Source organism: Tympanuchus pallidicinctus, unplaced genomic scaffold (genome assembly GCF_026119805.1).
Source record: "Tympanuchus pallidicinctus isolate F22 unplaced genomic scaffold, pur_lepc_1.0 scaffold1, whole genome shotgun sequence".
NCBI lineage: Eukaryota > Metazoa > Chordata > Aves > Galliformes > Phasianidae > Tympanuchus > Tympanuchus pallidicinctus.
Window position 1 is genome coordinate 80,483,570 of NW_026294618.1, and position 13,659 is coordinate 80,497,228.

At 42.0% G+C, this 13,659-nt stretch overlaps 2 protein-coding genes and 1 long non-coding RNA gene across 4 annotated transcripts in view; 1 reads left to right on the forward strand and 2 right to left on the reverse strand.

The window, feature by feature from the left end:
• GLP1R (glucagon like peptide 1 receptor) overlaps positions 1-9,485 on the forward strand; it is an 81,371-nt gene extending 71,886 nt beyond the window's left edge. For both annotated transcript variants that reach the window (XM_052693751.1, XM_052693675.1), the window contains 3 exons: positions 1,115-1,253; positions 2,127-2,168; positions 6,653-9,485. In XM_052693751.1, coding sequence (XP_052549711.1) covers positions 1,115-1,253; positions 2,127-2,168; positions 6,653-6,820 — 349 coding nt within the window. In that variant the 3' untranslated portion in view covers positions 6,821-9,485. The remainder of the gene's footprint in view (positions 1-1,114; positions 1,254-2,126; positions 2,169-6,652) is intronic.
• LOC128086990 (uncharacterized) overlaps positions 1-13,659 on the reverse strand; it is a 435,001-nt gene that overhangs the window by 388,677 nt on the left and 32,665 nt on the right. The window lies entirely within an intron of this gene.
• Positions 9,568-11,706, reverse strand: SAYSD1 (SAYSVFN motif domain containing 1). The gene is made up of 2 exons (XM_052695210.1): positions 11,528-11,706; positions 9,568-11,431 (listed from the first exon to the last, which is right to left on the reverse strand). The coding sequence occupies exons 1-2, from the start codon at positions 11,663-11,665 to the stop codon at positions 11,141-11,143; spliced, it is 429 nt and encodes a 142-aa protein (XP_052551170.1). The 5' UTR covers positions 11,666-11,706; the 3' UTR covers positions 9,568-11,140.

Here is a 13,659-nt window from a genome sequence, read left to right on the forward strand (position 1 = left end):
AGGGGCACAAGTTATTGCAAGAGGGGTTCCTGCTGTATGTCAGAGGTGGAGGGAAAAAAAAAAAAAAGTTGCCTGATGTGGGAAAAGGGGCCTATTGAGGCTGTGCAGTATCTGCCATGGAGATATTTAAAACTCGTTGGGGCAGAGACCTGAGTAAACCTGCTGAATTGAGCAAGGGACTTCCAGAGATTCCTTTCAACTTGATTGTGATTCATAATATCAGCTGAAAGCCCTAGAGTGCACAAGATATTCTTAAGTACTATCAGCCCTGCCAGTCAAATGGTTCTATACCCACCAAAGTGTCCTATGGCAGTCTGTCAGGAGACACTGGTAGTATTGACTGGTTCTGTGGCCCAGGATAGTATTTTAAGCTCTTCTGTGAGGTTCAGGCACCTTCCATTCCTGTTGAGTGGCTTGTATATCTATCAAAAGAGAGCTAAGGACTACTCTTGTGAATGGTTCCCTGTAGTTGTAAACCTGAGCACTGCTTTCTCTCCCACAGGCAAAAAATACTATATTTCATATTGGTGTCTTTTTTTTTTTTTTGGCTAGCTGTGTCTTTGAACTTGCCATTTAATCACACAGTCACACAGTCATCAGTCACTTTAAGACAGTTTAACTGCTTTTATGAAGTCTTAAACAGTTACAGTCAGTTACAGTGTTTTAAAGATTTAACACACTGTGGAGGTGGGAGGGAACAACAAGTAATACTCCATATTCCAAGGTATTTTAAAAAAATTCTAGTCCCTGGTAGACTGTTTCTTTCAGGTTATTAACAAGGTAACAAGGTAAGTTTTGATTATATTTCCCATTTACAAATGGGGAAAAGTGTACACAGGGAAACATCTTGGGGTACAAGAAGTCATGTGACCTGCTCCTAAATTTGAAAGGCCTTCTAGGCAAAATACAGCCAAGAGCTGACTAGATAGCATTGCTGACAGCAGGGGTGATGTGTAGTGGAGCAGCACTTAAAACATATTGAAACCTACCATGGTTACTTTTGAGGCTACTTTTCCTTTATTTGTTTATTTATTTATTCTTTTTTGGTTCATGGTGCGTCAGAAGCAGAGCAATGAACTATTCAGTGGCATTGTTTCTTTCTTTGTGATCCTAGGCTGGCCAAGTCTACCTTGACATTGATCCCACTGCTGGGAACCCATGAGGTCATCTTTGCCTTTATTACTGATGAACATGCCAGAGGGATGCTGCGCTTTGTGAAGCTTTTTACTGAGCTCTCCTTTGCTTCTTTCCAGGTAGCATTCATACTGGGCACATGTGGATATTTTGTAACTGCTGTTTGGTGTCCTGCTCATGGTCTCATTCCTGTTTATTGTATTTCTCAATTTAGCACTAGATATTGTAGGTTTATGACAGTGATATGATGTCATTTTTAATATTTAGTTTAGATGTTAATGTCACTCTATTTTCAATAAGTCTTACATTTCTCACAGTAAACTGGTATTCCCATCCATGTATTAAGCTCTACTCCCTGTGGGGTGCCTCAAGGCAATAATGAAATTGTCTGTGATTTCCTGTAATTGTATAATGGTGTTGCTGAAAACAAATTTTGTGCCTTCACTTGCATTTTTGATACTCCTGAAAATCTGTGCTGTGAGAAGTAGTTGTCTACAGCTGAAACTGCATGTGAGGCAAATGTAGATTTACTGTGATTTTTATTTATCTGTTGCCTTAGGTAAAGCCATTTTTAAAAGAATCTCCTTGTCTAAGGGAATCGTTATTCTTCCAGTTTACCTGCTCGCCCACTCATTCCCTGTTTATCAAGCACAGAGCTGTATTTACACTCACTGTGAATTGTTAATATTGTTTGTGGCCAGAAGACAGGTAAGGAAAAAGCAGAGGGAAAGAGGTGTTAGGAAAAAATGACAGGTTGAAGAACACAGTAGCTTATTTTTCCTAAGATCGTGTGCTTTGAGACATCGTTTGATCAAATTTCTCTGCCATCAGGGCTGTCAGAGACCACCCTTCGTCTTCATCTTCCATTCTTGTTTTTCTCTCACCATGGAACATGCCAGTGTGGAGCTCAGCCCTCTGCAGCTTTGCTTGGCAAAGGACGAGAACTGCTCTGCTGTGCTCTTCTCACTCCTCTTGTTTTTTGTTGATTTCAGGGGCTGATGGTTGCAATTCTCTACTGTTTCATCAATAATGAGGTAAGAGAGACACTACGAATTGCTCCAGCTTGCACTATCAGCAGCCACTGTAGAAAAAGGAAATTGAAAGTGGTTTTGAATTGCTAAATGGTCTTGAACTGCTGAAAGTCCTACTGAGGACTTTTTTTTTTTTTTTAAATCTACTCTTTCTACAGACCGACCTCTTTACAGCCACATGGGATAACTTTTCAGACAATTCTTGTTGGAAGGAATCCAGGCATTGTACTTCAAGAGTATTATTTGTAGGCATGATATCTTGCAAGTTTTCTTGCTTACAATTGTATAGTTTTCAGTGATTGAACTTTCCTTTTATTGAGACAGTTGCTCCTCTTAATCCACTCCAAAGTGTTTCTAATGTGCTTGCTTTGATTGATATTGAAGTAGAGCCATTTTTATTCTACAGCTCTGAGCAGCTCACTGGTGAGATTGTACAATAGTCATGGCTAATTCCTGTAGGGTTTAATTAAGTTTGGTTTCCCTGCATTCCTGCTACTGAAAATATCATCGCTCTCATTAAAATATAGCACTGAACTTCAAGGAGTAGCAAGTTCTCCCAAAAGCTCCGGCCTCAGAGCTTTGAGCTAATGTGAATACAAGTACCATCTTAGGGCATCTGCTGAACTCCAGACCTGTTAGATGAGAGTATTCTGTTTCTATACTGCATAAACCTTTTGTGTTACCTTCTACGTGGTCATTATTATGTATTCACTCAGCAGCCGGGTTTGCAAGGGAAGCAAAAACACTACTGACTTGGCAGCACATTATGAAGTCTAATGCAAGTCAGCGTGTTTTGCATTAGTGCTAAGTCTACTTTTAAATATGACATAGTGATCCAAAATCATCTGTTGAAAGATAGACCTCATCAAGGAATTGAAATCAATGGAAGAAATGTTCTAATTATGTCATTATGGCTAGGCTGGAGTTAACAAAAAAGCAGCAGGCATGCTGAATTAAGCCCTGCAGGAGACTGTTCACTTTTGTAGCTGTGGGTAAGATTATGTTTAAGTGAATGTGTTAATTGCACCACTTATGAAAGCTAGAGGTGGGTAGCAGCAGGCTTTGCTCAAGCATGAATTGGAAAATACTTGTTTAAAATCCTTTGTACACTTTTACAGGTGTAAATCCTGAAATTAAGAACCATCTGCTGCTGTATCATTTATTCTGATTCACTTTGGCCTCTGCTCACATATCTCCTGTGCAGCTGCAGCCAGGACCCTGGTGAATTATGTCCAGTAGTTTCTTCCATGTGATACAAGAACAAAGTTACGTTCATTACAAACCCTGAAAAAAGAGTTGCTACTTTTGACAGAACCTTCTGTGACATCTCTTGTTTACACCTCTTTTGCTTTTGTAATGTAATTCCCAGTGTGTAATCCTAATGTATTCAGTTTCATACAAATCTGACAATCTAGATTGAATTATTTAACTTGTGCCAATGCTTATTAAAAGAAGGGAAAAGAATTTTGCCAAGCTCCTTATCAACATACTTAGAATAAATCTGTGTATAAAGAGTTTGAGTATGTCAAGTCTCTTCTATTTCTTTCTTAAACTCTTAGTTTTTAAACTGTTTTTCTTCTGACAGTGTTCCTGAAACCTATCCTTGTATGCAGTATGGTTTGTATTTTTTGTCTGTGACTCAATGACTTCTTTTCTTTTACCTTAACCATACTTCTCAGTGTCTTTTGCAAGTGTTGGAGCCAGATCAAGGACAGAAATAAAGATAGAAGTTATATTATTTCCTTTCGTAGAATTTACTTATAGAAGAACGTTAAAATATGTTTGTATTTCAGTCACATTTCACCTGAAAATAATTCCTCTAGTATTGCTCTGAAGCAAATTACAGGGGCTCATCGGATTGGCTGTTATCACCAATTTTCTTTGAAGACTGGGATGGGTTTAATGTGATCCATTTTTCTGCAGTGTTGCTTTCTGTAACAAATATTCTAACCAGAGAGATGCTATCTTTTTCCATGAGAATTAGTTTAAGCTAATTCAGGCTGCTTTCCGTATAATTTTCCTTCTCTTTTTGTGCCTCCTTCCTATCTCTGTGGAAACACACTTCACTCTCTTTCACCTTAAAAGAATCTGTCTTAACTCCAGGATTCCTTTATTTATTTATTTATTTATTTATTTTCATTACTGCTCAATCTTCATTTTCTCTTTTTACTCTGTATTCTCTATACAGTTCCTTGAACTGCTCCACCAGCTCCATTCTACGTCTTTCAGATGTACATTCCTATCACTATGATTGAAGCCTGTAACCTGCATTAGGCTCAATCAGCAGTTCTCTGTGAGATACCTTCTCCATTTTTAACGTCCATGACCATGTTTTCTAGGTTCTGCATACTTCTTTGTCTGTGAAAATTTTCTTCTTCCCCTTCTTCATGGGAACTTTTTTCTTGGCTCCCTTCTCCCTGTACAGCCTATTTATCCATGCATGGATGCTGCTAGGCTAATTAATTGGCTGAAAGATCTGTACATCAACTTCTGTGCTCAAGATATACTAAATAAATCTTGAACTATAACTTCAGTCATGTCTTCATAGCCATGTAGGCAAAAAAAAAAAAAAAAATTAATTCAGCACTGAAAGCAGAGTTTCTCTTTACCCTTTTCCTTAACCTTTGGAGTGAAAACTAATATTCTGTCACCAAGACCTATTCCTAAAGCATCATTTCTGCTATGGTCTTTTGTTCAGTTCTTCCCAATCACTTCATCTCAATCTTGCAGGCTATTTGTGCCATAGCTCTAGGATACTGCCTGTCATGTCCATCCAGACGGAAGACATTTCATACCTCTGCCTGATTCTAAATACCTGCTTCTATTGCTCGTTGACTCATTCTGTCAATAAACACATTCATGCTCTCTTTCAGGATCTTTCTGTCAGTATCTAAAACTGCTTATTCCCAGTGCTACCTAACAAAACAGCGTTTCTCCATTCCCACAAAAGTTACCAATTACAGGAATGATAGTATCATCATTCTTATTCTGAAGACAGCATGGTGCTTATATTTCACTGTTTCATTTTCTGTCTTTATCAAGTTATTCTTCCTCATTCTTATATGGCAAAGTATCTCAGACTTGCTGTCTTTTTTCTTGTGCCTTTGTGTGGCTTTTGACACAACAGCCACCCAGAATCATAGTAAAATATAGTATTTTATCTTAGCACCTTTCCTAGTTCCCCATTTGATTGTGATACCAGGGGACAGATTCCACAGTCAGTAACACAGAAATGCAGTTGGCTCTCATGTGCTTGTGCCAGGACGGTACTCAGTACAAGGGCTGTAGCTCTGAGTTGACAAGCAGTGCTAGGGGTAACTAGTAAAGGAAGACAATTGGCTGTGCATACTTTGTTCCTTTTTTAGGGTTTCTTCCCAGGTTTGGTATTTGAAAATAAACAAGTGGAGAAGAAAGTAGCTGGTTCCCTAGAAAGTTTCCTTCAGAGAATGATAGTTTCAGCAGCATGGACAGGATGACAGGCCTGTGCTGGAACTACCATTAGTCTATTTAGTCTCTTGGTGGTCAGTACCAGACCCTAAGAGGAAATAAAAAGGGAACTCAACCTACCATAGCGCACTTACTTCCAGGCAGAAGTGCACACCCTGATGAGTTCATCGCTGTAGTTGCTCTCCTGCCTTTTTCTAAATAGAGTAAAAAAGGTTCAATTTTATGTCCTCTTCCTTATGCGTTAAAAGCTAATGGAACTTCTTACTTCAGTCAAGTGGCAAGAACATTGCCCATGGAACAGGTAGACTCAAAATTCTGTTCTTACTGGAGAAGAATAAAAACCCCAAACCATGACACAGTTTCAAAACCCTTGATAAACTCCCAAATGGATACAGCAGTTACACAGTTTAACCCAGGACCAGTGACTGGATATAAGCCTTGTACTACAACTTTTTAAAAATTTACAGTGTCTGCAAAGAGATACTTTAATTGTTATCTAAAAGGGGGAAAGAAAGTATAGGCTTCAATATGCTAGTTCGTTAATGTATCAATTCTGAATAAATATCTTTTCCATGGAATTAGAAAAGTAAATATTCCACAAACAGAAATCAGCCAAAGAATAATACTGATTAATACAGTACTGTGGTGACAGTACTGAGCAGGAAGTCAATCTTTTCACTCATTTAATAGTTGATAAGTAAAATCAACTTAATAGTAGTGGGGCATGGAGTACACGCTGTATTGCAGATGAATACTATTTAGAAAACAATACTGAAAAATTCCTGGTGTGCTGTAGCATAAAAGAGCTTTATGCAAGTGAAAGTGAAAGTGAAAACCATCGTTATTTTAAATATGAAATACCCTATGATAGACTAATGAGGTAATTAGATAATTGAAGCAATAATAATGGAGGTTTAGAGCATTGCCGTCTTTCCTCAGTAGTGTGGTATGTTTATTAACTTGCCCTTTTCTAACAGAATCATTTAAAGATCTGATTCTTTCTATATTCATTCCTTTTGTTTTCTTGTTTTGCTTGTTAGGTTCAGATGGAGTTTCGGAAAAGTTGGGAGCGCTGGAGATTGGAACATTTGTATGTCCAGAGAGACAGCAGCATGAAACCTCTGAAGTGTCCAGCCAACAGCATCAGTAGTGGAGGCACGGTAGGCAGTAGTGTTTACGCTGCCACTTGCCAGGCTACATTCAGCTAAGATTTCTGCAGGTGAAACCAGATTGAGAACAATGAACTGTATAATGTACCTGAAAACCCTTAAATACCCAAGCAAGTGGCTTAAGTGTGTCATCTCCAGCAAGAAACTTGAGTATATGCTGCTCATTGCCTGCAGGCTGTTGAACAAAGGTTTCTAGGGAGAGCAATCTGCTAATGTAATCAACACATCAGAGCAAAAATTGATCATGTCTAAAGTAAGTTAAAAGTTTCCTCCTATTTGCACACAAGGCCTCCAGGTGTCCAAAACTTAGCATAGCATTGATCCAGTCTGAAACCACAGGGTCAATGGCTTATTATTGTTGAGTGGGCGAGCCGAGTGATCGGCTGATTAAATTACAAGGAAACTGAATATGATTATTGACAAAAAACACATGTTGACTTTTACGAGGATAGGATAAGGTGCTATCGCATTTTAGAAAAAACTTAGTGGGAGGCAGCATGGGCTTTAAGAATCAGTTTTGGAGAAAGTTCCCCAGATCTGAAGTTCAGAATATATTTACCTGTTTACCAGAAAGGTGAAGAACAGCATCTTGAAGGTCTGTAACTGCAGCAGGTAGCATGGTGTATATTCCTGAATGTTCTTTTTAGACTTTGCTTTAAAGAAACCAAAACTGCTATCTATTAGGGAACCTATTCTGATATTAATAGATGTGTGTCATCTCTGCTGACAACAATGGAAATAACCAAACGCAGAGCCCTTCCGCTTTTATATGGTACTCTGCCTCTCCTTAGGTATGGATAGGTATGGGTAGGTATGAACACAGACAGGATAATGACTTTTGCTTCAAAACATATTCCTTCAGAGCTGTACTCTGCTTTCTGTGGATGCAAACACAAAGAAGTCAACCTGCAGTTACAATTGTCTTATCAGACTTCACTGACTTGGAAGTGATTCCGTATTTACAGTGTGGGCTCACTTTTGTCTCTTCTCTAGCCTTGTACATTTTCTCCAGGCACCTGAGATACCCGCAAGGTGTTCTACTCAGGGTAGTGGAAGGCTGAACTGTCAGCATGGCAGACAGTTCCCAGCTGTGCCCAGGGCCTGGGCTGTCCACCTGTTCCAGGGCCTGCCCTCAGCTGGGTTCAAAAAATACCCCCCACCACTGCATCCTCAACACAACGGGCTTTTGTTAGTTTAAAACTGCAAGGGCTCTTGTAGAAGAATGTATCTACGCTGCTAATTATGTTACCCTTGCTGATGTTTACAAGAGTTGCTGGGGAAAACGAGGCACTTCTACAAGCAGACCTTGGTCCATTGCCTCACTTAATAACAAGTGTTATATATGTTTATGCAGCTTAGATATACATCTCCACTTTACAGCTGACAGACAAGATGCTGAAGACTAGGTCTGAGAACATTCCTGCCCATAGCCTTCTTGTAATAAGAGTGGCTTCCATAGCCTAGCAGGTATACTACTCAGCAGAGATACTTTCTAGTCCCTCTTTGCACTTGAATCCACATCCCTTGTTGCCAAGAAAGGAGACTGGATATAATTCAGTATCCTTCCTGCCTAAAGCTAGATTGCTTTGCATGGAATAATTTAATCTTTGTATTAGAATTCAAATTGCCAACAGGTTGGATTAATTTTGTAATCAGCAGATTAGAATTAAATTAGAGAGGATAGGTTACCTTCTTCTGCTATAAAGCTTATAATTGAGCTTCAGGGAAAAGTCAAGACACATTTGTAGAAATCCACCACAGTTCTCAGGCTGGCTTGCGTATGCCTAGCACACTGGCTTCTACACAGGCCATTCCCAGGCTGTGCCTTTATAACATTGGTTGCAGAGCTGACCTTGGAATGAAGTACCTCAGGCTCTTCTATAAATTTAATACCTAGATTCTACATTGCATCACCCTTAATACAATATCTGACTACTACATATGTACATTAGTCACTGTTCTGAAATATAATTAATTAGCTTCTTGTATGCAGAGTATGCATCATTTTTCCACTTAGCATCTACATTTGATTGCAGCAACATGAGAATCACTGGTAGGTGAAAAGGTACCAGCTACAGGTGAGATCTTAATCTATATAACACGCACTAGAGGGAATAATTTCATTCATTATATTCAAGATGGGTGCTAATTTTTCAGGGCCCTGCTTGATTGTGTGCAAACCCAGAAAAAAAGTTTCTGCCACTTGTGCAGCTGTTAGCAAAATTTGTTCTGCTATGGCAATAGGAAGCTGTAGATATGTGTAACATGCTATTATGCTGGAAAAAATATACACAGTGAAGGAGGATAGACATTTGTGTGTGCTAAGCTGTATTTTGTTGCTGTCACAAAGTTTCCTTCTACGGTTTGATGTGCTTTGGAGCTCTGAGGCTTTTTGGCCATTCCAGTCACTTAAGAACTGAGGGCTTTGGGCCCATAGGAATATCTGCAGCACCAGTTGTCAAATCTACCTTTTTAAGTTCTGGCTTGTTAGAATATAAGTGAAGAAAAAAAAAAAAGTGTGATGATCTCAGACAAACAGCTTTGGTGTGTTTTTTTTCCTCTCCAATTAAGCTTCTTTATCTCCCTTAAGAACTGGTGAAGGGAATTGCCATCAAAGTAGAACTACAGTAGTAGGGTACTTTGAGAAATACTTCAAGGCCTAAAAAATTATTTCAACGTAATACTTCATATCTACTTCAGTAATATCTTTGCCATCTCTATTTCAGAATTTATACTGTGCATTTATTTGAGTAACATGAAATAAGAAAAGCAACAGAAAGCACTGGAACAGATGAACTGCATGAATTTTTATTTCTTGTGCCTTTCAGCTTCATTCTCATTTAGTGTAGTAATTTGTTTCATAAAGTATTAAACAGAATAGTCTACGAATTCAGCCTGACATTATGTAACTAGAGTTTAAAGCAAATTAAGCCTTTATTTCCATTATTGCTGCTATAACATTTTATTGTTTCATGGATGTTACCTTAATATTTATTTGCGTGTCTTTCTTGCTTAAAACACCCATGGGATCTGTGAAAGGTGTCAAATTATCAGCTCCCCATAAACACATTTATTTTATTCCTTGTGAATAAAGTTTCAACTTGCTCACAAAATGCTCTCACTTACTGGTGTACTTACCTTTTCCTAAATTGTCACCTGTTTGTTACTCCATCATTACCAGAATACTTCCTAAGATTGTTGAGACTCCTAATTCACGGTTCTTCCATGAAAGTAAAGATTTCTATTATTTCCACCTCCGTGTCCACTACAAAGAGTGCTCTGAACCTTTATCTCTTTGTTAACTGAAAACAAAACGGAGCACATTATCCATATGGAATTAGGTGATATCAGCGAAAAGAACAGCAAGAACTCAGCTGGTTTGTACATCTCAGCCAGAGGATGGTGAAAGAAGTGAGAAAAATTCTGTGGTTGGCTTTAGGTAACATGTAGAATTTATACAGCAGAGCAGTGGTAGAAGCTGATAGTGTTGCAGAGAGAGACTGAAAGACACTTAGTAGCGTCACAAGGTATTACTTGTGCCCTAACCTATTACTCTTTTCAGTCCAATTAACATTTCCATTTGCTTATCCAACAAAAGATAGAACCTGTGGTAACTACAGTGACAGCTAAAACAGAAAAGACACAATGAAACAGGATTTGAAAGACCAAGGTTGCGACTTTTGTTTTCAACAAAATGGGTGTAAACTCAACCAACTGCTCTTCACTACAGCTTAGTATCAGTGGTTTATTTTCATGCAATCATTTATATAATAGAAATACCAATGGATCATTAAAAAACCAAAGTGGCTCATAAAGAAAAGTGCACCTGGCTGCACATGGGATGATGGTGAGAAGCATCACCAGCTGTGTGGTGGTAAAAAAAGACCAAGTGCAGCAACAAGCAAGTACTCTAGTTCTGCATTTGCTGCTCATTGTCCCTTATTTTTCCTAAATGATGGTTAAAACCACACGTGTCACCTGTCAGGAGTAATAACAGCTATTTTCACCTTACACTGCAGACAGCAAACGTTGTAACACGGAGCAATCGAGAAACCTGCACCAAAATCTGATGTATTGGATGAAACAAGGGCATGATCAGAAGCAGCAGCTGGCTTCAGTTGTACCAATACCGCCTCGTGCCTCGTCTTGGGTGTAGACAGAGCCGGGCGGGAAAGCAGCGGGGCACTCCCTTACAAGTGCAGTCCAACACCGGCCTCCCGTGGTAAGCAGAAAGTCACCGACAAGCTGATGGCGCTTTGTTACGGCTTTATTCGGGAGCGGCGAGGAAGGAGTCAGGCACGGGCTGCGTAGCGCAGGGCACAGCCGCGCCTCCTCCTCCCCAGCCCGGCCCCAGCTCCGCTACCTCCCGGCGGCGGGCCGGTAATGCAGCTCCCGCTCCAGCTGCTCGGCCGTCAGCGTCCCGGCGATGGCGGTGCAGCCGGGGTTGAACACGGAGTAAGCGCTCAGCTCGCCCTGCCGCCGCTCGGCGGGGCCTCGTGTGCCGGCGTACATCCAGTAGAGGAGGGACAGGACGAAGTAGGGCAGCCCCAGCTCCAGCTCGGCGAACAGCGCCAGCAGCACGGCCCACAGCAGTACCTTCAGCAGCAGCGGCCGTGCCCACACCGGCGCCGGCGCCCAGCCGGGACGGGCCTGTGGAGGCAGCAGCGAGACGTGCCTTCAGACGTCGGCCCCGCCGCCGCCGCCGCCGCCGCCGCACGGCCCCCACCCGCATCGCGCGGCGCTCACCTGCCCGCCACCATCCGGGCTCTCAGCGGGCTCCGGAGCCGCGGCCTTTCCCGGCGGCTCAGCGGGGCGCAGGGGAACGGCGGCAGCCCCGCCGCGAGCTGCCCGAAAACGGGCCAGGCGCCGCTCCACGGCGGACATGGCCGGGCCGCGCCTGCGCGAGGGAGGGGAAAGGGCCGAGCCGTGCCTGTGACGCCCCCGTCGGGCGGGCGGGGCGATGTGTGGCCACATCTACGGGCGGCGGCTGCAGGGAAGGGCGCCGCCCTGCGGGCCGGCCGGGGATGGTGGGGGTGGGTGGAGGTAGGAGGTACCTCAGGCTGCGAAACCTGAATTTAGGATGTTGTAGGCCTCAACGTATTGCTGCACAGAGAGACAGCTACTTCTATCTTGCCTTTCCAGAAGGGATAGCAGCACCCACCCCCTAAGAAAACATCTGAAAAGCTTCCTTTCCTTCCTTCCCTCCCTTCCTCCCCTTTCTTGCTTCCTCCCTTCCTCTTTTTCCTCCTCTCCTCTCCCTCTCCTTTTTACCCCATGATTAAACCTTAAGGATGAATGTCAACGCCAAATAGAAAAGGAAAGGGAAAAAGTAAACCATCGAACAACCAAAGCACACAAAAGGGAAAATTAGCTGTGGTGACTGCAGCGTTGTGTTGATGCTTGAACAGCCTAAAGGGCAGCACTGGTCCAGACAAGAAGGGATGACATGGCAGCTGTGTGTGTCGAGCGCTGTATGCAGGCCCCAATCATTTGTTGCTACTGCTCTCAGGGCTGAGAAGCACTGGGGCTGTCCGGGCCTCTCCTCTCTCTCTTCTGGCAGTGGAGAAACATATAGCATCATAGAATCACAAGATTGGAAACGACCTATAAGATCATCCAGTCCAACCGTCTCCTCATCACCATTGCCACCACTAGTACTAAACCATATCATGCAGCACGTCACCCAAACACTGCTTGAACACTGCCAGGGACGGCGACTCCACCGCCTCCCTGGGCAGCCATTCCAGTGCCTGACCACTCTCTGAGAGAAAAAGTTCTTCCTTATGTCCAACCTAAACCTCCTCTGATACAACTTGCGGCCATTAACCCATGTCCTGCTCGTTGACTGGGAGAAGAGGCCAAATCCCTCTTCACCACAACCTCCCTTCAGGAGCCCTTCAGGAGGTTGTAGAGTGCAATGAGGTCTCCCCTGAGCCTCCTCTTCTCCAGACTGAACAATCCCAGCTCCTTCAGCTGCTCCTCATAAGACTTGTGCTCCAGACCCCTCACCGGTTTTGTTGCCCTTCTCTGGACACGCTCCAGGACCTCAACATCTTTCCTGTAGTGAGGAGCCCAAAACTGAACACAGTACTCGAGGTGCGGCACAGACACCTCACAGCCACACCGCCAGGGCCCCACAGAGGCAGCCCTCAGGCCTTGCTGTGGGCAATGAGGTGACACATCCAGGCCACTCCATCTCATCCTCTCTTTAATAAAAAAATTAAACTCAGGAAGAGCCACTCTGTCACACCATCTTTCAGCTGTCACTACAGCTGAGAAACAGAAATTTATTTACAGGAGCTGGCCTGTAGCCTCTGGAGTAAAATATTTATCACTCACTACCAATAATAGTTAGCAATGAGACATCATTTTGTCCTGCAGTGCTGTTTCCAGTCACTTATTGCTTTCTCAGAAGTGACCTTTAGGACTGAATATCTCATGCATGTGTCAGCCAAGAAGTAAATATGAGAAGTCTAATAAAAAACAATTTGGGTGTTCTTCAGTTATCTTAATGTGGAAAAAAATTGTGGTTTTTTTGCCAGCTAAATCATTTTTCAAATGCCTATTTTGTGCTTGGTTACAAAATAACTTTCTTTCAACCTTCAGACTTTGCAAAAAGTGCCACAGTGAACGATATTTTTCTCTTTACTTGTGGAAATTCGATTTTGAAATCACAGTCCAAAATGTTTTAAGATATCCTTCATAGGACGTTATTTGATTATTTTTTTTCCGCTCTTGCACTACTGTTTATAAAAGCAATACCTCCAAGAAGCGATGGGTACTTGCACTATTTATCCCCTATAGATGTCCATAGTCAATCTGATACTTATGGCTGACTTTAATGCCATTCTTTGCCAGCTATATCCAGCGATTCACAT

Excerpts from the sequence above, each read along its gene's own strand:
- SAYSD1 (XM_052695210.1), bottom strand. The coding sequence starts at position 11,665 with ATGTCCGCCGTGGAGCGGCGCCTGGCCCGTTTTCGGGCAGCTCGCGGC. Across the intron at positions 11,432-11,527 it reads GCCCGGATGGTGGCGGGCAG|GCCCGTCCCGGCTGGGCGCC; the intron begins GTGAGCGCCGCG and ends CTGCCTCCACAG.